This window comes from Polypterus senegalus, chromosome 17 (genome assembly GCF_016835505.1).
Source record: "Polypterus senegalus isolate Bchr_013 chromosome 17, ASM1683550v1, whole genome shotgun sequence".
Taxonomy (NCBI): domain Eukaryota; kingdom Metazoa; phylum Chordata; class Cladistia; order Polypteriformes; family Polypteridae; genus Polypterus; species Polypterus senegalus.
Window position 1 is genome coordinate 87601404 of NC_053170.1, and position 24232 is coordinate 87625635.

The following is a 24232-nucleotide window of genomic DNA, read 5'->3' on the forward strand; positions in this document are numbered from 1 at the left end:
CTCCACTTGGTGAGGGGCGATGTGCAGCAACAAAGTAGTTTGAATAACTGAATTCTCTTTCTGAGGTGGCTATGATAGATTGGCCATCTATATCTACGAATAGGATTTTTTTTCTTGTTTTCTTAGGGAGTCAAGGCTGGATGCATGGGAGTTGTGTCAAAACCTGTGCCATATTAACAGCATCATAGACCCTCGGGCTAAGTAGTGTTTTGATAGCAAAACAGAAACATACATAGGCATCAGAAACATCATGGGCCCCTATGCTTCTGGGGCTCCCGGCCAGGGCCCATTGTGCCCATACGTTAAGACAGCCCTGTGTTAAAGCCCATTGAGGCATCCCTTGTATGATTTACTGTTGTTGTATTGCTTCACCGTTATTATGCTTTCAACCCATTAGTGAAAAAAGACTACTGTTAAACATGTCTGAACCAGCTCAGGGTTGTTGAGAACTGGAGTCTGTTGTGCTCCATTGGGTGCCTTGAATGGTAGGCTAGTCTATTATAGCGGCCACTGGTTCGGACATTAAAGTGACTCCAACATAAAGTATTCATTTAATGGATCTTGGATCAGTGAAACAACAGGCTAACAATTGCACCATCATACTGCTAATACGTACAGCTCACTTACTTGAAATGCAATGGAGAGGAGTCTCAAAGAGAGATGCTTCCAGTATAGTACCCAATGAGTCTCTGTAAACGAAGGATTGAAAATACGATGGCGAATGAGTATCGACCGGAAACTCACTGGACAGTTTGTCCTACTACGGGTGCCGTAGTCCCACTTTTTTTTTTTAAAGAGCAAAGCGGAAGTTCTTGTAAACAACGACAGGATTTCATTTCTGTTGCTGTCTTCGTAACTGAACACTAAAATATGTCACGGGATCCTTGGTAAGTGTATCATCAAAGAACGAACGGTTGAAAGGTTACGATGTTTTCTGTTTTAAGTAAGCATTTAATTTATTAGAAATGTCGTCCCGTGTTTTGTTCGGTTGTTGTATCCTTTGGATGAGAAGTTTTAATAGGGAACACAGTGCTCCTCTCTGATACAAAAGAGACACTGGAGTAATACTGGTTGACACTTTTTTCTGGGAATTGATGTAAAGTTTAAACGTTACCAATGTGGTATTCCATGAGGTACAAACCTGGTCTTAGTATGTCAAAGTTGTGTAACGTAATCGCTGTTACTCAACAAATGTGACTCTTATTTGATGTAATTTGTAAAATGACGGCTGTTTCGTTTATGTTGTACAAGTTAATACCTTCTTCTTTCTTATCTCTGCTTAAGTATTGATTTAACCATTCGTTTTATTGTGTAATAACCGAGGCGTACTTTTTATTGTGTCATGGAATCCATCCACCCACTTTTGTAACCCGCTTATCCAGGGCAAGGTCTTGGGGCAGATGGAGCCAATAGTCATAGCAGTCATCGTCATGGATCGTGCTTTTTTTACAGATTTTTTCTGAAGTCGAAGCATCGTTTAATTTACTGAATTCGACTGATCCAGTTTTAGGTGCGTACCAATCGAAAGTAATGCAATGGACCAAAAGTGAATATTCGTAAAACAGCGGGTAGATTCTTAGTATTTATGGATCCTGCCATTAATCGTATTTAATTCAAATTATCAATATTGACCTTACTTATTGAATGGACAAGCAGGATCTGGACGACAACTCCGCTTAATAGGGGTGAGCAAGTTGTGAATGCATATGGTAGGCTTCTACAGGATTTCTTAAACAATGAATCACGCCTCGAGTCCATATAGGATTTAATAGAAATGAGTTTGCGAAGCGGGTCGCCGCGGATTAATTAAATAATCAACACTGGGGCGGCGGCGACTCTCAATGGGGGGAAAAAAAAAACTCGTCCTGACGATCCATGGGGGAACCCGTCCCGCTTTGACGATCGTTCGAACATTTAAGATGCAGTGCGTCTCGAAGACATTGAGAAAGACATTAGTGGGACGCAAAAAATAAATAAAAAAAAAACGTGTTCTGGGCCACCAGCTTTGCACAACTGGTAGTCCAGCGATATATACGGGGGAGGAGGGTACCTGCACCTGCTTACAGCCACGTTAGTTCGTTAACTATTGTTGCATGTAAGTGCATATGTTACATCTATCTATCTAGATGTTAATAAGGGTATCCTTATTAAACATCAGAGGACCATCACATTAGGGGGTCATTCAAGACCCTGTACGTCTTAATATAAGCCCTGTTATAGGATTTGAGGTTCTCCACACTGTTGGGGGGTGAAGTGTTGTGTAATGGGTGGACATGCAATCTGCCCCTCTTCAATACACTCATCTAACTTGCAACAATTTTTTTGGTGCCACTAGGAGAAGGTTAATCCCAGTTCTAGCGCTTTTGTCACAGTCCCCAGAAAGTGGTTGTAGCACAGTATCAAAGGGTCTTACTTCTTTTGCTCAGAGAGTTTAGATTTGGGAAGCAGCTGCTGACAGGAGCTCAGCTGGTCAAAGGGAGGAAGGACAGCTAAACTAATGGAAGGTGATTTGGGGAATCACAGAATAAAATAGCCAGGCGGTGTTTATTATTCTTCTCTGTTTGCCTTTATCACTGGTTATTAAAGTGTTTTCTTTGTTTTTTGTTTGTTTTGTTGTTATTTTAAACACCTGGTTGGTATTTTGGATTATGAACCATCAACAACAGGTAGATCTGTCTGTCGATCAAGAGGCCACACAATTATTTGTCCACTTCTCATATTAATTTGTTTCTCTGGCTGTAACATAAACTGCAAAACAAAGGTCTCAGCATTTGGATGTGCTCACCAAACTGATGGGTGCCCAAACTAAATTGCCTTTACTTTCTTTCGAAAAGTATCTTTTACATAGCAGTGGTGTTGATGTTATTTACCTCTTAGTTCAGCAATGCCACCATTTCCCACTAAAATAAGAAAATGAAACTTAAAGAAATATATCACTGGGCTGTTTTTTTAAAAAAAGACCTTACAATCCTAATTAAAATAAGAAAAGCAAAATTTACTGGTTGGCCGTAAATGGAAGACTGATTAACCTTAGTTACACATGATGTGCCAAACGGTTCTTTTTAGTGATTCAATTAATTTCATTCAGTTCACCAAAATGATTGAAATCTTTGAATTACTGATTTATTCACTTCAAAAACAAGCATTATTCTAGTTTAAAATCTAGAATGGTATCATAACAGTGTAACAACTGTAACCACCAAACATTACAAATAATATACAAAGTAAGCAACAAAATAATTCACACAATAATAATAACAACAATAATCCCTTTTATTGAATTTTGACAATGAATAAAATTTCAACAATAGATAGAAAAAAAATAAAACAATCGTACAAATAGAACCTTAGAATAGTGTACACATCACGATTAAATTGTGAGAACATTGAAATATGACAAGTTATTATTTTTAGTTTTGGATTAATTTCCCACAATTTCCATCTTTTATATCCCATCCTTTCTGATACAATCTCACATTCGTATATTATCAGTGAAGTGAACTGTGATTCAATGTAGTGCGAGTCTCCTGTCTGCAGTTCAGTACACAAACTGATTCTTTTGGTGAAGTAGTTCAGTCTACTGTACTGCGAGTCTGTTATCTACAGTCCGTTCCTCGGTTCAGTACGTGAAATGAGATTTTTGGTGAAGTAGTTCAGTCTACTGTACTGCGAGTCTCTTATCTACAGTCTGTTCCTCGGTGCAGTACGTGAAATTAGATTTTTGGTGAAGTAGTTCAGTCTACTGTACTGCGAGTCTCTTATCTACAGTCCGTTCCTCGGTTCAGTACGTGAAATGAGATTTTTGGTGAAGTAGTTCAGTCTACTGTACTGCGAGTCTCTTATCTACAGTCTGTTCCTCGGTGCAGTACGTGAAATGATTCTTGTGGTGAAGTAGCTCAGTCTACTGTACTGCGAGTCTCTTATCTACAGTCCATTCCTTGGTTCAGTACGTGAAATGAGATTTTTGGTGAAGTAGTTCAGTCTACTGTACTGCGAGTCTGTTATCTACAGTCCGTTCCTCGGTTCAGTACGTGAAATGAGATTTTTGGTGAAGTAGTTCAGTCTACTGTACTGCGAGTCTCTTATCTACAGTCTGTTCCTCGGTGCAGTACGTGAAATGATTCTTGTGGTGAACCAGTCCAGTCTACTGTACTGCGAGTCTCTTATCTACAGTCTGTTCCTCGGTGCAGTACGTGAAATGAGATTTTTGGTGAAGTAGTTCAGTCTACTGTGCTGCGAGTCTCTTATCTACAGTCTGTTCCTCGGTGCAGTACGTGAAATGAGATTTTTGGTGAAGTAGTTCAGTCTACTGTGCTGCGAGTCTCTTATCTACAGTCCGTTCCTCGGTTTAGTACGTGAAATGATTTTTTTGGTGAAGTAGTTAAACAGTTCATTCCTCAGTTCAGTACACAAACTGATGCTTTCGATGAACTAGTTCAGTGTACTGTACTGTGAGTCTCTTGTCTGAAGTTCATAAAAGAACTTGCAATGGTCCTTCAGATCAGTAGGGGGCATACTGGCTCATTCAATGGACTGAGGTGGTCATAATTACTGAGTCAGAGTGAACCGATCAATGGGAGGTGCTTGGTGTCCTCCACCATGTCAGTCATTGACTAGTTGTCGTCATGACTGCTTTGCTGAAACAGTTTACTAGTAGGCTATTTCCCAAAGATGGTTAGCCATTTAAGTGTAGTTAAGATGGTAGTTCCGGACTGTTGTAGAATACTATATAAAACATAGTGCGCATTGCGCATATCTCAAAACGAGTCGTTCTTTAATGTCATTCAACCAGTGTGTTCCTTTGTTCAGAGACCAAGACAAATACAGCAGGACTAGGTCGTTCGTTCATTGCACATCACTATTATACGTAGCATTCCATCTTCAACTGCAATATAAACACAGTCGCCATCCTGAAAGAAAATATTTTAGTAAATAATGATTATGTAATGCTTACGTGTGATCTTTTTTTCTATTTTTCGCAAAAAAGAACGGAACACTGCATTAACATGGTATTCTCAAATTATGTTTTCAGACCTCAACTAAGCCCCAGAATTACATTTTTGTGTCAAAAGTCACCATCGCTTTGACCTTCAGCATTATTCTGAGGTGCAGTATACCCTATACAGTGTCGTACGTCTTTAGTTGATAACAGCCATTGATCTGTGTGTACAGCTGCATTAAAGTTTGTCACACATGGACTGTCGCACTGAGTTTTTATTTTTTAAAAAGCTGCCCATGTTTTCTCACTTAAGCGGGTCCTCATGTTAATTAAAGTTTAGGCCTGAAAAATCTTGCAGTGTATGTAGCACATTCAGAATGTCCAGTATACCAGAGAGTGAGGTGTTGTTTTTTGTTTGGAGCCCAGAGAAAATACCGGTTAATAACAAGGGTCTTATTTTTCAAGGAATTCCTCTCATGCCCCTTCTGTGACTGCATAATGACAGATCTGTTTGTAATTAAATATAACCCTGTGATTTCAAAAGGTTAATGGCTGTTTTCTAAGGTTGAACTCTTGAAAATTTGTGGCAGGAGCATTGTTGAAACATTCACACCGTCATGTGTGTGATCAACAAGCTGATGAATATTTTAGGTCGTTTTCTCAGCTGTTGTAAGCCCTGGCATTGGTGTACATTTTTGTTCCCATGTTGTTAATTTCATGAAATGACTCGGCCCTGAATTGATATTTGTTGGATCTTACAGACTGATTACTGTAGTAAATAGTCTGATGTTCCTGTGCTTTCTCACTTTTCAATCCTAAAATTAGTTTTGCCTAAAAAAGAGGGACCACTGTTATCTGTATTTTCTGTTTGAACTATGCGTACAGCATTGTACATCTTGACTTTGTTCTGATTCGGTCATTGCAGCTTTGTTCATTATATCCTCCATATTTAATCCACTGAATCATTTCATCCAGCATATTTGAAAAGTTCCATTTTGCATTTATTTTTATCATAATACTGCATGTCCAAGGGTCGTGCGAAAAGACAACTCCCGTCGGGATTTAATAATATATATTAAATCAAAATATAATTATGATCCATTTCACTTGCAACTGGTATTATAATGTTAATAGTGGAATGACTTCCCCGGTCATCTTGTCTTTTTTTAATCCATAATGAAGTATACGTTTCTTTCTTACCTTATTATGTTGCGGTAAACTACAACAGGATATGATTAACATTTGATACTCTTGTCCTCGCTGCAGTCGTTGTAGCAAAGCAAAAGCTATTGTTCCTCTTGGTTGATTTATAGACTCGCCGCACAATTGCACTATATTTCTCACTGTTGCATTTGCGACGGTGGTTACAGCAGTCTGGCACAATAAAAATAAAACAACAACAAGCCATGGATAACTAAAGACCTAAAAGCCCTACTTAATAATAAGAAGAGAGCATTCAGGTCTGGAGATAAAGAGGAAATCCAGTAGTTGCAGACAGATCTGAAGAAACATGCAGAGACAAAATGAGCACAAGTAACAGCAGAACAACATGAAGGAAGCGTGGAATGGGATATTAGCTGTCACTGACTACAAGCAGGCTGTAAAACATGCAGCGGATGGGACAAGAACAGAAACAGTTCTTCGACAGGGTTGGCTCCTTCATGTCCGTACAGCCCTCCTTCAACACTGCTAGCCTCTGTTTGAAAGTTGACAAAATTCTGGAACCCCAACTGCCATCTGTACCTTACACATTTGTCTACAAATATATCACACCTGTGGTTTCCAGTGCCCTTCCACTTCCTGGACTGTGTGTCTCTGCTGATCAAGTGAGGAGAGAGCTAGGAACATTCTGCACAGAAAAGGCTTTAGGACCGGACGGAATCAACCCTGGGGTCCTGAAGACCTGTGCCAATCAGCCCTCTGGGGTCCTTCAGCATCTGTTCTCCCTTTCCCTGAGTTTACAGAAGGTTCCTCTGCTGTGGAGAACATGCTATTTAGTCCCAGTGCCAAAGAAAGGGTATTCCAGTGATCCCAAGAACTTCAGACAAGATACTCTATACATCATGAAGACCTTTGAGACGTTGGTCCTAAAGCAGCTTGGATCCCTGGTTTTAGAACATCTTGATCCTTTGGAGTTCGCCTACCAGGCACGTGTAGGTATGGAGCCTACTTCCACCTGGGTAAAGCCAGCACCACAGTCAGGATTATGTTCTTTGATTTATTTTCCAGTGCTTCTGCCTCATCAACTTGTGGAAAAGCTCAAGACTTTGCAACTTGATGTCCCCACAGTCTTCTGGCACATGGTCTACCTGCCAACAGACAGTAATTAGTGAGGCACAGGGATTGTATGTCAGGAAGTAGTGGAAGTAACGCTTTATCACCTTAGGGAACTATCCTGTCTCCCTTCCCCTTTATTTGCTACACAACAGACATCCAGTACAATACCAGTGCTCGCCACATATAGACATTTTTCAGGTGAATCCTTATCATAGGCTGGATTAATAATGGAGATGAGCTGGAGTGCAGAAGACCTGTAGAGGACTATATCGTATGGTGCAGGGAGAACCACCTGCAGGTCAACAACAGGAAGACAAAAAAGTTGGTGGTGGATTTCTGGTGTGCAAAGGAACCTCCGAGACCAGTTGCCTATCTTGGGGTTCACATAAACCGCCATTGGGCAAGAGATACAGAGCAATGAAAACCAGGACAAACCACCTTAAAAACAGCTTTTATCCAAAAGCATTCATGGCCCTGAACTCAGAATGAAACTACTTCATATCATTCTCTTAATGTGCTATTAATATAGACCTTAAGTCAATAGGTGAAATCTGTACATTTAACCAGTGCAATTTGTATATTTTGTAACATACTTTTATTACTATTCGGTTTATTATTTTCTCTGTTCTTGTCTTTTTAACTCTTATGCTTCACAATGAGTCTACTGCACCTTCAATTTCATTGTTCCTTTGTAAAAGTGACAATGACAATAAATATCTAATCTATCTAGGACTGGTCTGACAGCACAAGATGGGTTAGAGCACACTATTTCCTGAGAAAACTCTGGTCTTTTGATGTAGGCAGCAAGCTGCTGGAAATGTTCTATCAAACTGTATTAGCCAGTGAATTGTTCAACACTCTGCTCTCTTGGGGAAGCAACCTGAGCTCAAAAGATGCACAATGCCTAAACAAACTTAACAGGACAGCGTGCTCCATCACAGGGCTAACCCTTGGGCACATTGGAAGCTGTTGTGGAAAAGAGGTTGGTGGCAAAATTACATGTGCCATCATGTAAAGTCCCTTCCAAGAGGCCCTCAATTGAAGCTGTTTTAGCCACAGGCTTATTCTTTCATGGTGTGCTAAGAAACAGCTCTGCCTCTAGAGCAGTGTCAGTCTTTCTTGGAATGCTGTCATACAAGTCCTGGATTTTGTATAATGAAACTTTGCAACATTCTTTAGGAAGACATCCCTCCAGTCCTTCATGTGATGATAAAATGTGAAAACTGACTGACTGCACTCTTCAGTTCTGAGTGTTTCCACAAAGGTTTAATGATGTATAGGTTGAGTGATTGGAGCTGCTAGGGAAGATGTTCAACTTCTTCCTGGTATTTGTCAAGCCACTCTTGAATTAGTTTAACAGTGTGAATCCCCCCATTCACATGGCACATCTGGTTTTGTAAAATGGTCTTCTATTATTTGGCCATAATAAGACCACACAGAGCAATTATTGGAGTTATGAGTTGGCAGCTCATACTGTTACAGGCCCGTTGTGTTTAACAATTGACAATATTGTAGGCTGAAGGCATCTTAACAATAATATGGTGTGACAAGACATCTTTCACAGATTGTGATATCTGGATGGTTATTATTTTTTTTTTTTATTGCTAAGGGGTCCAAGTTTTTATTTGTTTCTCCAAGTTATGTATCTCTGTACATATTGTAAGCAGTTTCTGAATTGCAGTCCTAATGTAAAGTGTAGCTTTCTGAAGATCATGATGTATTTTTTTATTTTTATTTTTTTTTTGACACCGGGGTCACTGAGAAGTTGATTTAACAATATGGTGGTATTTGAGTCTGTAGCAAGAATCCAGTGGAGTGTCCCATCTGTCCCTGTTTGTGACCTCTGACTTGAAGCCATAATTTTGCTTTGTTTAATGCAGTTTGACCATATTTGGTGTACTTTTCCCTTTTTTTTTAAAACTGTTACCTTTGACATGAAATACTACCGCAGTTTTTGTGATTGATGAAGCTGCAGTTCAGGCACTGAAGATTCGCTTGCTTTTCGACTTTAATTGCCTCATTTGCTTTGAAAACTTGCATATCAAAGTCCTGATTTTCAGACTTCTAGTACTTGGCACTCGGATCAATACAAGACCCCATTTCAGCCACATTTGCAATTGGATTTAGTTATTTCAGAGCTAATTTTTTCTTTTATGTGTATACAGTGTGACCTCTAGTGGACGCTATTGAGCCCCAAACTCCAGAAACAGTCACACCAAGACAGTTTTGTTTTGTTTTTTTTTCTTCTTCTTCAAAATCCATAACACAATCTTCAATTAACATAATGCCTAATTCTGCTCCTTCAGTCAAGTTAAACTGAAATAGCTTCTTTTCATAATAGACCCGGGAGTTCTAACAGAGCCATGGTCTTGCATAACTGAAGCTCTACCGGGCCTTATGGAAGCCCTCCAAACCATGGAGGTGTATTCCAAACAGCAGCTCCCAGAGACCTGACATGGCCAACCTTCAAAGCTACAAGTCCCAGGTACCCTTCAGGTGTCCAGACTGTGGCAAAAACCAAAGGAGCTCTGCCCACTCTCATACTGGAGTTTGAAATTGTTCAGAATCCCCCAGTCTATCTATTATACTTTTATCCCGACTGCGACAGGAAGCGATAACCGTCCCGGTTGGGATATGTCTCCTCTCCCATTGTCCTTCTGTTATGGCCTCCTGCCCAGGCAAGAGTTCGCCTTCCATCCCATTTGGGATGCCAGTCCATTTGTCTGTTTTTACTTGTATGTCAAGACCAGTATAAATTAAAATACTTCATATTAAAGTGACAATCTCATACTTCAGTTCTTTGGATTAATGTGCTGAAACCGTATGCAGGCATTTGTGTACTTACAGCATACCTGAAATAGTAAGAAAACCTTCTCTGAAGTGCCACCGTAGGTAAACATTTAAGTTGCAGACTGCTTGTAAATAAGCAGCAATTATGCAGGTAGAATAGAACCTTTTAGCTTTATTTATTTATTTATTTTTGGATGTCCAAATGTTTTATTCAAAGGTACTCAAATACTTTATTAAAAAGAAAAATATGGGAGAATACTATTTTATGAATCTTTGTTGGCCAGCCAAAGGAATTTGTATGCTGTTTCTTAATCTCGCATTTTTCTACTTTATAATAACATACATAACACTTCTGGTACCTAAATGTATTATACAAATTTATATAATAGAGTTAAAAGTGGGAAAGTCAGTATGACAATATACAATAGGCATAAAAAGTGAAGTGCGACATTATGGGGATGATACTAATTTTGATGTCCTAAAACAAGTGTACTTATTATATTTTATTGTAATATCTAGATATCAAGTAAGTGTAAGATGATGGGTCAAAAAATCCCTAAATTTCATAGTGTGTGGATCAGAGAGCACAGTAGTTCGCTTCAGATGTTTATTTATGCCAGCCTTGAATAACTGCTTTATTTTGTAACTATATGGCGTGTTGCTAGCAGTATCATTGCAGAGACTGATTAACTAGGTGTGTAGCATGCAATCAATGCTATTGACGGATTTGGCGTTACACGTTGTGACAGATGGCGGCCAGCATGCCTCCAAAATGGAAGGAGAGGGGGAGAGGACTTTCAAAGGGCACTATCTCCCCTGAACTGTTACTTGGCAGGCCTCCCTGGGTTGAAATGGCTCCTCAGATTCCCACAGGGCTGTATGGGAATTATTATGTGCTGGCACAGCCCTGTTGGGTTCCGCGGATACCGCCAGGAGGAGCTGTGGGAGCTGCAGAGCCCAAATGAACCACCTGTAGTGCTCCCGGGTGCAGCTTAAAAAGTAAGCCAGTTGCCTCACAGAGACGAGCCAGAGTCGGAGGACAAACGCTTGTGAAGCTTGAATCTGGAGACGGAAGGAGGCTACAAGGCTATGGAGGAAAGGGACAGTGTTATTATAATACAGGGTGGTCCAGATCTAATCATGCAGATCCAGATAGTCTGGATGACTTTGATTTGTGTGGGGACGATTCCAGTTCAGCGTGAAGATGATTCTTGTTGTCATCAGTTTGCACACTTCTCGATGGTCCAGGATTTTTTTGGGTGATTTTCTATGTTATAAACTTAATAAGTTATAGTGTAATGAAAATTGCGTAATTAAATCTGGACCACCCTATACTTGTGGCTGTTGATATCAGTTTTTGTAGACTGCTCCAGGTCAGGTGCCTTTCCCTGAATAAAGGGCTTTGTGTTGGACTGAACTGGTGCCGTTGCCTATTTGTGTCGGATTGGGGCAGCACATGCACCCCTGGCCTTTACAGTTTATATAAGTATTTTTAATCTGGTTGTTCACACTGATGTTCTGATGTGCGGTGTCACAGAGCAACTTCCTGTCATAAAGTGCAACGAGCACAGGCTGGATTGTTTGTCTGGAGTTGGCATGTTCTCGCCATTTCGATTCGAGTATGTGTGACGGTTAAATGATATCCTCCCAGGTTTTGGATGTTGCTTATTAAGTGAACGACCTTGCATATTGTTATTACAGATGTTCAATGTGTGATTTTAAATTATGAGATTTTTGCATGGAAAAACTTTAAACTCTATTTCTTTTTTTACTGTTACTAACTCTGCTCAAGGAGTAACTTCAACGATATTTTCATAAAGTAAGAAATCCCAGAAGATTTTTTGAACGTTTGGAAATGGGTAGATGACATTATATTCAGCATTTTCCAATATCTCTCTATTATAATAAAAAAAAATATCCTGGGATGAGACGAGACTTTGTAGCCTGGGACGAGACGTAACTTTTTCAGAGAGATACTTTCACGTCTTGCGAGACGAGACTTTGGGTCAAGATATTTAACCATGCCCGGGGTTGGAAATAAAAGACAAAGAGTAGAAGACAAAATAGAATGTCATAAAGAAATGAAAAACGTTCGCGCGATACACATGCAGAGCAGGTTAGAGATAATGAAAGTATTAAAATTCAGAAGTATCACAAACCTGATACTAAAGATCGCATTTGCGTTAACAAACTGAAATTATTACTCGGTGAAATAACAGGAAAGCGAAATGAAAGTCTGCAACGTGCACTTTATAATCACATCAGCATTTTTGGGTTTGTAATTTTAAACTGAGGAGCCAATGGGTAAATCCAGGAGAAATGTGTGTTTGTATCAAAGCATGTTTAGTGCCAAAATCCTTTGTAAAAATGATCAAGACTCCATAATCGAGTTACCCGCCCCCACGTTACATTGTACATGTATATGCCATGAATTGATAAAATATTCCTAATTTAACTTGCATTTGTATACTAACAGCAAAGTGGTTGCTCTGTATAAGAGAAAGTGTTCTACTTCATGTCGGACCCCAAAGCATGATGTTAAATAGCCAGAGACAGAAAATACTGCAGGATGACAAGACATTTTAAGATAAAGTTACAGTCATAGACAAAAGATTAATTCAAGGAAAAATTTTTATATAACAATAAATAATTCAAGGAGAATTTTTTTTTTACTTGACAATAAACTGCTTGGGTTTTGTAGTTTTAGACAGAGGCAGGGAATTTAAAGATCATATAAATTAAATTAGTTGGGCCTTTTTCCTTCTTTAAAAACTGTATTTAAATGTAGTGAATAAAATGAGAAACTACCACATCACGCTGTTGCCTCTGTGGCTAAAATCATTAGGAACAGCAAGCCATTCAGTGTTGGGATAATTTGTCTCTAAAAGAAGACACCTGGAAGCAATCGGGGGGCAAGAACTTGGCACTAGGTCAAGTAGTTAACTGTGGTTCTGCAGTCAATTTATTGACCATGGATGTTTGCTTTGATTTTGATGTGTAACTTTGTCTGTACAGCTGGCTAAATGTCTAACAGTCTTTACAGGCTAAATGGCTGACATTCAAGAATTTTCTCCTTCCATCTCCTGTTTAGCAGCCCCCCTATCTGCATCAGCATTTAAATTGAGAGTGAAGGTTCATTACTTTAGTATAGGATGACCTTACTAGAGCTATGGAGTAGGCCATTCATATTGCAATAATATTTATGTACTTTAATGTGTCAACATTATGTGTTTTTTTTTTTTCTACTTGGTATCCTGCTGTGTCACTTGGCACTGCGGCCACCTTGAACTCTGCTGAAACTGTAGCAGTGTAATAAATCAAAAGAGTTATTGGCACCTTAAGCACAGGCAGGAGGCCATTGAATTATACTCTAGTTCTGGACTTCAGCATGTGACCTGTGATATTGTAAGATCTGCAGACTCTGTCTTTGCTTGTTCTGTAGGTCTGTTCTCCCCTTAGAATTTTTTTTACTGTTCCCAGAAATTGTATTAATGTAATTGGAATTTTTGTTTTTGTCTCATCTGTTGCCAACTAACCATAATGTTTGTTGGTTGAATGTCTGTTAGGGTTAGGATTATCTTTTCTTAATAAAAGAACTTTTTTAATAAAACTAACCATAATGTTTGTTGGTTGAATGTCTGTTAGGGTTAGGGTTATCTTTTCTTAATAAAAGAACTTTTTTAATAAACGTTTTCTGGTTAAATGCTTTTTTTCCCTTGCTGTATTTGTTAAGCACTCAAAAATGTATCCTATGTGAAGCACACTTTACAGAGAACTTTTTATCCCCAGGGGAAATCTGGCTTTTTATTAGAAGCTCTTTAAATAAATAAATAAATCCATCCATCCATAAAAAGATTGATAAATATACATAAACACACTATGTTCTGAACTTGCACCTGAATGACTAAAAAGACAGAACATTTTAAATAGAAAGAAAAGAAAACTTCTGGCTTGCCAATCACAGGAAAATTAGTTATTGGTGAACTGAATTTAATTGGTTACATTTCTGTGTTAGAGTATGTGGAGAATCGGCCTCGACACAGACAGACACGCAGACTCACAATTTCCAAAAGCACACACAATTTATTTTCTTTTCTTTATACCGCACACACAGTACACATCCCACCAGCACTATTGCTCAAAGTCCTTTTCTTTTTTTTTTTTTTCGCCGCCTCCACTCCTCTCCCACAAGCTCTGTCCTCTGCCTTCCGACTCAAGCTCCTCGAATGGAGTGATGTGGCCCCTTTTATTCTGTACCCGGATGTGCTCGCTGATGACCTTCTTGTGGCTCTTCCTGGTCTGGCGGAAGTGGTGCAGTCCATGGCTTAGCAAATGTCCAGGCACCCCGTGGCGTTGGCCATGGGCCCCCACAGGGTTGAGCCTCCAACCTCTGTTCCCATGGGCCCCGACACCCACCAGGACGGCTGCCCTCTCGAGTTCCCGGTGGAGATTATTGCTCCTATCCTGGCCCTTCCACTCTCCGGATGTGCCGGCTAAGCAACGGTCCCAGCCGACCATTACAAGTGTTAAATTTACCTTTAATAAATGCTGGATATCACAGAAAAATATTAGCGGGCATTTTGTTTAATGCACAAGGACTGTAAAAATGTACATTTTTCTATGCAATGCAAATTGTATGCAGTGTATATGTGTGTGGATGTATATGTGTATATATATACACTTTAACAAAAGGTTAGTCCGTCCATTTGCTGTGTGTCTGTCGTTCCAAAAGATGATGCATCTCAAACATTTTTAATAATAAAATGCATTGTGTTCGACATTCCAGCAGATGGCGTATCAAACATTAGCGCTGCTTTTATGAATCCAATATGGCGTATTAGAGAGCCTGATGCATTATCGATCTATGTAATCCTGCCAACTATGCTATATCTATATGTTACATTTTCGTCCCTTTTCATAGAGCAAATTATGTAAAACAATTAACAGGATCAGGTCAAAGTAAGTAACTGAGCTCACAAGTAAAGCTCACACATGCTCTTTTATTGAAGACAACCGCAGTGTAATGTGAATTTTTTTCTGTAAGGATGCACTAAAAATATAACTGTCACAATATATTGTGCCTACAAAGACAAGTTCTGTTACTTTTTTACTGTACTGTACAGTTGTTGTTTTGTTGTGTTGAAGCAGTGCCATCTACTGTCTAGATTTTGCATGTGAACGTGTAAATGAATCAAAGTCAGGTGTGTTTCCTCATTGCTATATTGCCTTCCAAATTGAGGCCACTTACTAGAGTTTGATGGTTTTTAGAGTAACATAGATTACTGTTATTTGTTTGCTTCAGGCTGCAAAATTATGATGCTACATGTCGTCTTGCCCAAGAAATTGCAGAAAATATACAGGAAAGAAACAGGTTACAAAGGACAGATGGAAGCACAGTAAAGGTAACTTGCAATATGTCATTTTTCTCTAGCAACCTAACCTATATAGCCTGCTGATGTTCCTGATGATGTTCAGGATTCACCCTTGCCTTACCTACTTCATCCTCTTCTTTTCCCCCCCTGTTCAGTTAAAATTGTGCCACTGAAAGGGAGTTTTTCACTATACAGTGTACGAGGTGTGGCAGAAAAGTAATGAGACTGATTTTTTTATTTACCAAAGTTTTTATTTTTTTCAAACATCAATGTTATCCCCTTCAAAGTAGTTCCCTTGGGCAGCTACACACCGATGGAGACGTTGTTCCCACTGTTGGTAGCAGCGCTGGAAGTCTTCAACCGGTACGGTCTTCAGCATGTCCGTTACACTCTTTTGGATGTTTTCTAAAAGTCCCGAAATGACGTCCTTTGAGGACATTTTTCAGTTTAGGAAAAAAGAAAAAGTCACACGGACTGAGGTCAGGTGAATAAGGGGGCTGGGGAACCACAGGAATGCCTTTTGAGGTCAACAATTCTGTTATGGAGAGGGCAGTTTATCGGCACCATTTTGGCACAGACCTTTCGCATGTGCAAATGTTCAGTCAAAATTTGATGAACAGTAAATCTGTTCAAATTTAATTGTTCACTCAACATTGTTAATGTTAAACGACGGTCTGATCTCACAAGAGTGTTCACACGTTCGATGTTTTCATTGGTTTTCGAAGTTGAAGTCCTCCCTGAACGGTGTTCATCTTCAACATGTTTTCTGCCCTCCAAAAATGATTTGTGCCAGCGAAAAACTTGAGCTGGGGATAAAGGATGTTCCCCATAGGCCTGTTTTAACTTTTCAAACCTCACACTTGCCGTTTAATGGCACAACGTTGCTCCAAATTCCACTGTTCCATTTTGCGTGACGCACAACCAAAAACACAACTTCGCTAATAGCAGTCACAAAAATCACGTAGTTAACGGAAGGAGTTGAAACTCGCACTGAGCTATGGGAGGGGACTGATACACGTGCTCTATAAAGGACAACAGCGCAGCGTTGCCAGATCGCTTGCAGTGTTGCCAGTCTCATTACTTTTCTGCCACACCTCGTATAATTTTCAAAAATATCATGTTTTTCTTTTTTTTTTTTATTAAAGCTTTAATTGTTTGATATGGATTGATGGCACTCTTTAGATATGTTACTGTTTATAGTCAAGTAAGCTTTCGTTTATTAAAATAATTTGTTTGCCTTTGTAGATCACTATGACACTCAAAGCTTCATTTCAAAAACTGAAGCAGCAGATCACTCAGCTAAGGGAGCAATTGCTGAGACTGAACTCTTCCAGGCAGATGTATCCTTTATTTTTCAGATTTTCTCGAGTAAGTGTCTACAGTATATGTGATATGCAACGTGATGTTACCAACCAACCAAGTAAATTAGGTGTTTTTTTGTGTGTATTTATGGAAATGCTCTTATGTGAAAAAGAGCATCCTGAGTTAATATCAAGGCCTGGTCAATTTCATTATTGAATTTGAAATTGCTTTCCATTTTTAAACCCAACCGCCGATTTCAGATTTTTCTCACATCTCAAAGGTATTCATGTTTGTTTGAAGAATTAGTGGAAATTAGTGCCCAGTATGAGTGAGGATCAGTGGTGCCTTGTGATGCACGACCATCTCATGAACTGTTCATTTCGGTCTTGTGCATGAGGCTTATATGAATGGACCTTACTCCACTGTGACCTTGTATTAAATTAAGTTGGGTAAAATGAAATACACAGTTTTTAATATATAATGTTCAAATATATTTTTGGAATTGGGACCTCTTCAGAGTTGCATATTGACAAATTTGCATCCACTGACAAGCTATGCCTCAGATACAATCTTTCACCAAAACATTCTTCTTCGACATTACAAGCTTTCTGAACTTTTCCACACTATCTTCTGTAGAAGTTCTTATATGCATATTTAACAAACTCTATTTCCAAATTAAACTATTGTTTTCAAAAGAATGCACCTTTATGTAATCTAAGCACATTTTTCTAATGATGAATGGAAGTCTGCTCCAGATAAAATGCATTCGTCATCACTCTGGATGAAATATCATTTATTTTAACTAGGAACTGCACAGTTCACACATCTCTTTAGATTTCTAGGAGTCAACATGTATTTGGCTCAAGGCTTCGCTTGTGAAAGAAGTTGTTAAGCATCTTCTTCACTGGGTTGTATGTTTTGCTTTTTAGACCTTTTTGGAACAAAATCTTAGTTATCCGTCAGTCTAAGCTTCACAATAATCCTTGAAGATCTGAGTAACACGCTCTTGGACATTATTGTGTAGTGAATTATCTAATGTCACAAGTTGCACTCGACTACTAGCATACTATCTTGTTTTAATTGGCTGTAAAAAAAAAAATAATAAATAAAAATAAATAAATAAATCCTTAAGTACCAAAATAAAATTGATAAGTTTGTCAGTCAGTCTGTCATTTGCTGTGCTGCTTAGTCCTGAACAGGGTCACGGGGGTCTGCTGGAGCCTATCCCAGCTAGCATAGGGAGCAAGGAGCGCCAGTCTATCATAGGCACACACACACACACAAGGGCCAATTTTAGTTTAAATTAGGACCAATAAATTTGTTTTATGTGGATCAATTCAAAATCGTTTTCTGAATTTGGCAGGCATTCATTAGTTGTGTTCTTAATTTATTGGAAATGAACATTAGCTAACCTTTTGGCTGTTTGTTTTGCCTTACTGTGTCATGTCATGTCATTTTGTAACCCACTTTATCCAGTCCAGGGTTGTGGATGGGGGCTGGAGCCAGTCCTAGCTAGCACAAGGTGCAAGGCAGGAACAAACCATGGACAGTGCACCAGCCATTAATTAGTAATTGGTTCATATGCAATTTTCTCTCTCTCTCTCTTTTTTGTTTCTTCCTAAATTAGGAGGGGGTATCTGGTATGAATCACATGTACTAATCTGCCATGGATGCATTGTAATGAAATCATTAAATATTAATGGAAAATGGAGGAAACACATTGGCATGCAAAAGTTTGGGCACCCTTGCTTAAAGTGTCTTGTTGCAGTGAGTAGTTACATGAGCAGAAGATGAACTGATCACCAAAAGGCATCAAGTTAAAGATAACACATTTCAGCATTTTGTGCAAGATTTAATTAGTACAACTATATGAGGGGGTTAAGGAAAGGAGCACCATGTACCAGTTTGAACCCCTAAGATATATATGAGGCCTTCGATAACATTTTCCAAGGTCTCAGACTTTAATTCATACATTAGGCATAGGGCTTGTTCACAGTCATCGTTGGGAAACCCCAGGTGATGCAAATAGCAAAGCTGTATAAATTCTCTTGACTCCTCAAACCTTGTCCAGCAATCAGTAGCCATGGGCTTCTCTAAGCAACTGCCTATCACTCTGAAAAATATTTGCTCACAAAGTAGGAGAATCAATCAATCAATCAATCAACATTTATTTATATAGCACATATTCATACAAAAAAATGTAGCTCAAAGTGCTTTACAAAATGAATAGAGAAATAGAAGACACAATAAAAGATAAACATAAGTCAACATTAATTAACATAGAATAAGAGTAAGGTCCGATGGCCAGGGTGGACAGAAAAACAAAAAACTCCAAAGGCTGGAGAAAAAATAAAATCTGTAGGGGTTCCAGACCAAGAGACCGCCCAGTCCCCTCTGGGCAATCTACCTAACATAAATCAAACAGTCCTCTTTGTATTTAGGGTTTTCATGGAAGGACCTGATGATGATGGTCACGTAGACTTCTGGCTTTCAGTCCATCAATGTTGGTGCATCATGATGCTTTGAGTAGGTGGTGGTGGCGCAGGCCGCCACCACAAAACCGGAAAAAGAAACAGAAGAGAGAGTAGGGGTCAGTACGGATTTTAGAGCCACCATGAATAGTTATTATGAAGAATTGAACATACAGAGTATCAGTATTAAGTTAAAGTGAAGTTATAAAAGGCCATGTTAAAGTAATGTGTTTTCAGCAGTGTTTTAAAGTGCTCTACTGTATTTGCCTGGCGAATTCCTATTGGCAGGCTATTCCAGATTTTAGGTGCATAACAGCAGAAGGCCGCCTCACCACTTCTTTTAAGTTTAGCTTTTGGAATTATAAGGAGACACTCATTTGAAGATCTAAGGTTACGATTTGGAATATAACGTGTCAGGCATTCCGATATATAAGATGGGCGAGATTATTTAAGGCTTTATAAACCATAAGCAGTATTTTAAAGTCAATCCTGAATGACACAGGCAACCAGTGTAGTGACATCAAAACTGGAGAAATGTGTTGGATTTTCTTTTCCCAGTTAGGATTCTAGCAGCTGCATTCTGCACTCGTTGCAAATGATTTATGTCTTTTTTGGGTAGTCCTGAGAGGAGTGCGTTACAGTAATCTAGTCTACTGAAAACAAAAGCGTGAATTAATTTCTCAGCATCTTTCAATGATATAAGAGGTCTAACTTTAGCTATGTTTCTTAAGTGAAAAAATGCTGTCCTAGTGGTCTGATGAATATGCGATTTAAAATTCAGATTACAGTCAACGGTTACCCCTAAATTTTTTACTTCCGTCTTAACTTTTAATCCTAGTGCATTAAGTTTATTTCTGATAACCTCGCTGAATCCATTATTGCCAATTACCAAAATTTCAGTTTTCTCTTTATTTAGTTTGAGAAAATTACTATTCATCCATTCAGAAATACCAGTAAGACATTGTGTTAGTGTATCGAAGAGTCGGAGTCATCAGGTGCTATTGATAAGTACAGCTGTGTGTCATCAGCATAGCTGTGGTAGCTCACGTTGTAAGCTGAGATAATCTGACCTAACGGAAGCATGTAGATTGAGAATAACAGCGGACCCAGGATAGAGCCTTGTGGAACACCATATCGGATATCATGTGTCTTTGAGATTTGATTACCACAACTCACAAAGAATTTTCTCCCTGCCAGGTAGGATTCAAACCAATTTAAGACACTGCCAGAGAGGCCCACCCATTGACTAAGGCGATTTCTAAGAATATTATGATCAATGGTGTCAAATGCAGCACTCAGATCTAAGAGGATGAGAACAGATAAATGGCCTCTGTCTGCATTTACCCGCAAGTCATTTACTACTTTAACGAGTGCAGTTTCTGTGCTGTGATTTGTTCTGAAGCCTGACTGAAAAGTATCAAGAATAGCATGTTTATTGAGGTGGTCATTTAACTGCAAAATGACTGCCTTCTCTAGAATTTTACTTAAGAAGGGCAGGTTAGAGATGGGTCTAAAATTTTCAAAGGCAGAGGGGTCAAGATTATGTTTCTTAAGAAGGGGTTTAACTACAGCAGTCTTAAGACAGTCTGGAAAGACCCCCGTATCTAATGACGAATTAACTATGTCCAGAATATTGTCAATTAGAAGGCTACAAGAAGATAGCAAAGCGTGTTTGTATTGTTATTAAGAAATGGCAGTGAATGGGAATGGTGGAGGTCAAGTTGAGGTCTGGAAGACCAAGAAAACATTATAAAGAACTGCTTGTTGGATTACTAGAAAGGCAAATAACCCCCCACCCTGTTTGACTATAAAAAACTTTCAGGAAGATTTAGTAGATTCTGGAGTGGTGGGCACCTGAACAATGTGATATGATAACAATAGGACCTTCATGGTAGAGTCAGCAGAAGGAAACCTTTCCTGTGTCCTGGCCACAACATTGAGCTGAAGTTGCAAATGAACATCTAAACATTAGCCTAATGCACTTTGGAAACAAGGCCTATGGACTGGTGATGTCATAATGGAACTTTTTGGCCACAATGGGCAATGACATGTTTGGTGAAGAAAGGGAGACGAATTCCAGGAACAGAACACGTCTCCAACTATTAAGCATGGCGGTGGATTGATTTTTGGGCTTGTGTTGCAGTCAGTGGCACAGGGAACATGTCATTGGTAGAGGGAGGAATGGATTCAAATAAATACCAGGAAATTCTGAAAGAAGAGATCGCACCATCTATTTAAAAAAAAAGTGGAAATTAAAAAGAGGATGATTGGTCCTACAACAAGACCTGAAACACAACTCAAAATCTACAATGGAATACCTCAGAAAGTGCAAGCAGAGAGTTTTGCCATTGCTGTCACAGTCCCCCGACTTAAACATCATTAAAAATGTGTGGATTGATCTCAAAAGAGCAGTGTGTGCAAGACGGCCGAAGAATCTTGCAGAATTGGATGCCTTTTGGATGGACGAATGGGTAAACGTACCCCAAGTAAGAACTGAAAGACTCTTAGCAGGTTACAAAAAGTGTTCACAAGCTGTGAGATTTGCCAAAGGGGGTCTTGTTAAGTACTGACCTTGTCAGGGTGCCTAAACTTTTCCTTCTGGCCCTTTTTTTTTTTTTTTTTTGGTATTTTGTACTTGTGAATGATGGAAATAAAAATGTAGTCTTGCTTAAACTATTAAAGAAATGTGTAATCTTTAACTTCATGCACTTTGGTGATCATTTCATCTTCTATTCACAGTAACAGACATTTTAAGCAAGGGTGCCCAAACGTTTGCATGACACTGTATAATTCACAGTATTGTTTGACTGTATATTCTTTTTAAAATGCTATTATAGTTGAATGTAAATAGTTTTGGTAGGTCATAAACATCCCCATTTCCTGCTGTGATAAAAATGAAAATCCTTGAAGTTCCTGTTTTGCTTGATTTGCTTACCTTTCAGTAGGTGGCACTGTTTCCAAAGATTTGAGATTTAGTTTCTCAATCGAGTGAACCACTTTTGGTTTACTGATTAATGAGCACTGCATATGCTTTTTTAGTTGGAATTCATTTTCCATAAAGTTTCATGTTGAAAATGAAAGTTGTTACAGTGATTTTTGTGACTTTTGCCTTTTCTCAGTTATTGATGCCTTAATTTTAAGTGATCAGAATACAGTCCGAAGGAGACAGGAGACAGAATTTACTAGACGATCTCCTTTCCCAAGAGAAAAGACTACAGATGTCTTTCAAGAATGATGGTACAGAGCCCAACGCCTCTAGGTATTTTAGAAAGTCAATTTAATATGTATTGTATTAAGGGTTGTAACTCTAGACAATATGCTTGTTATTAACCTTCACATCCTTATTTTTTATCTTGGATACCAAGAGTGTTTTGAGTTTTAATAGAAAAGCACTGCTTGTTTTACTTTTTTGTCTTATCAGTTACAGTGCTTAAGGAAAAATTTCCCTTGGGTTCTTGGCTATTTTAAGTTTCATGGAGTCTTATGAACCTTCCTACAATATACAGTACACTCTGTTTAGTAGTCTTTTAGAGGGGGAATATGCTGGTGGTTGTTGTGATGGATGTTGTAGCAAAAAAACTAAAAATCCTGGCTTCCTTTTAAAATTTTTGCAAAGCTGTTTAGTGTAATTTTCTACACAGGGTTTAACTAAGTGCCTGGCACATCTAAGATGTTTAGTTATCTTGTCCATTTCTAAAACCATTTTTAGACAATGTGCAGAAGTAAAATTAACATTAGCAGTATGCAGTGTGGCCCAAAATTCATATCCCACTAATGTACTGTATACTTTTCTAACTGAATGTTGTTTTTGTTTTTTAAACAAATTTTACAGATTAACTTGTTTGTTTGTTAACACTTTCCTTCTGAAATTAATTTGATTGCATGTATTCATCTCTCAGGTCAGAACAGATAGTAGTGTAGCTTTTTTCTCTCTCCCTTGCATCACAGCTGCACAAATACAAGCTACACACAGCTTCATCATGTGCTTTCTCTGGTAAATTGCCAGCTATTACACACATAAAGGATGCAAAAGAAGATTTGAGGCTCTTGAGGACACCCCATTTAATGTCCTGTTGGATGGAAGGAGAAGTAGATTATACAGAATAAGGGTAACCCTTTCACCTAATGTATTACGGGTTTCTGCAGCGTAGAAAAGCTTCCGGGAGTGTGGAGCTAGGTCCGTAATGAATAGCTTCTTCCTGTCAGACAACCATTTATATAGCAGAGGAAGTACTCACGGGGCAGTCTTGTGAAATGAAGGCAGGGCTCCTGACCAATAAATGATGGGATTTGGGGGGGGTGAGGGGGGGGTCTCGGTCTTCAAATCAAAAAGTCACTATTAGGAGTCTTTGGGTTTACTGTTTATGTTGTTGGGTATGGCCGGTGTCTTTGCCCACGTGGCCAGAGTGTTACCTCCCCCGGAGCGCTAGATGGCAGCCCTCCCCCGGGTTGCAGTGGTGCCTAGGACTCCCGCAGGACTTCATGGGAGTTGGAGTTTGGTGCAGCCCTGTTGGGATCCGTTGGCGCCGCCAGGGGGTGCTACAGCTGCTCCTGAACCCGTATGGGTGATTCTTTCATCACATCTGGAAGTAGGTCATCAGACATCAGACGGGTAACGTATATAATGAGTCAGCAGACACTACTCGGAGAGCCAGAGTAGGGAGGAGGGAGACAAAGCTTGCTGAGGAGAAAGAAAAGAAAGAGTATTGTGTTTAAGGTGTGCTCTTTGTGCTTTGTGACTGTGTTGTGGCTTGTGAGAACGGGGACGACGTTGCCCACAAGTGAAGAAACAAAATTAAAATGCTTGTGCTTTTATAAATGTGCCTCCTGTGTCAGGTTGAGTGGCTGCTATGCCCTCTAGAGTTGTCACAATGTACATGCTGATAATTTCAGAAGTAGATATTTAACTGTATTTTAGCCTTAAAAAAAAAAAAGCATTCATTTTGCACGTTTTAAGCAAAGCGACAAGCTAACAAGCTACACCTACATATGTATATACTTATTTATATGCAAGTAACATATATAAAATATACAATATATACACACACACGTAATATACTGGGGGTTCTGCTCGCTTCCCT

General features: G+C 39.1%; 1 protein-coding gene across 1 annotated transcript in view; it reads left to right on the plus strand.

The window, feature by feature from the left end:
* Positions 1-794: 794 nt before the first annotated feature.
* The window catches only part of stx8 (syntaxin 8), a 145404-nt gene continuing 121966 nt past the window's right edge, over positions 795-24232 (plus strand). Inside the window, exons 1-4 of the mRNA XM_039739869.1 lie at positions 795-887; positions 15309-15408; positions 16624-16718; positions 22300-22410. Of these exons, the coding sequence (XP_039595803.1) occupies positions 871-887; positions 15309-15408; positions 16624-16718; positions 22300-22410 (323 nt within the window). The 5' untranslated portion in view covers positions 795-870. The remainder of the gene's footprint in view (positions 888-15308; positions 15409-16623; positions 16719-22299; positions 22411-24232) is intronic.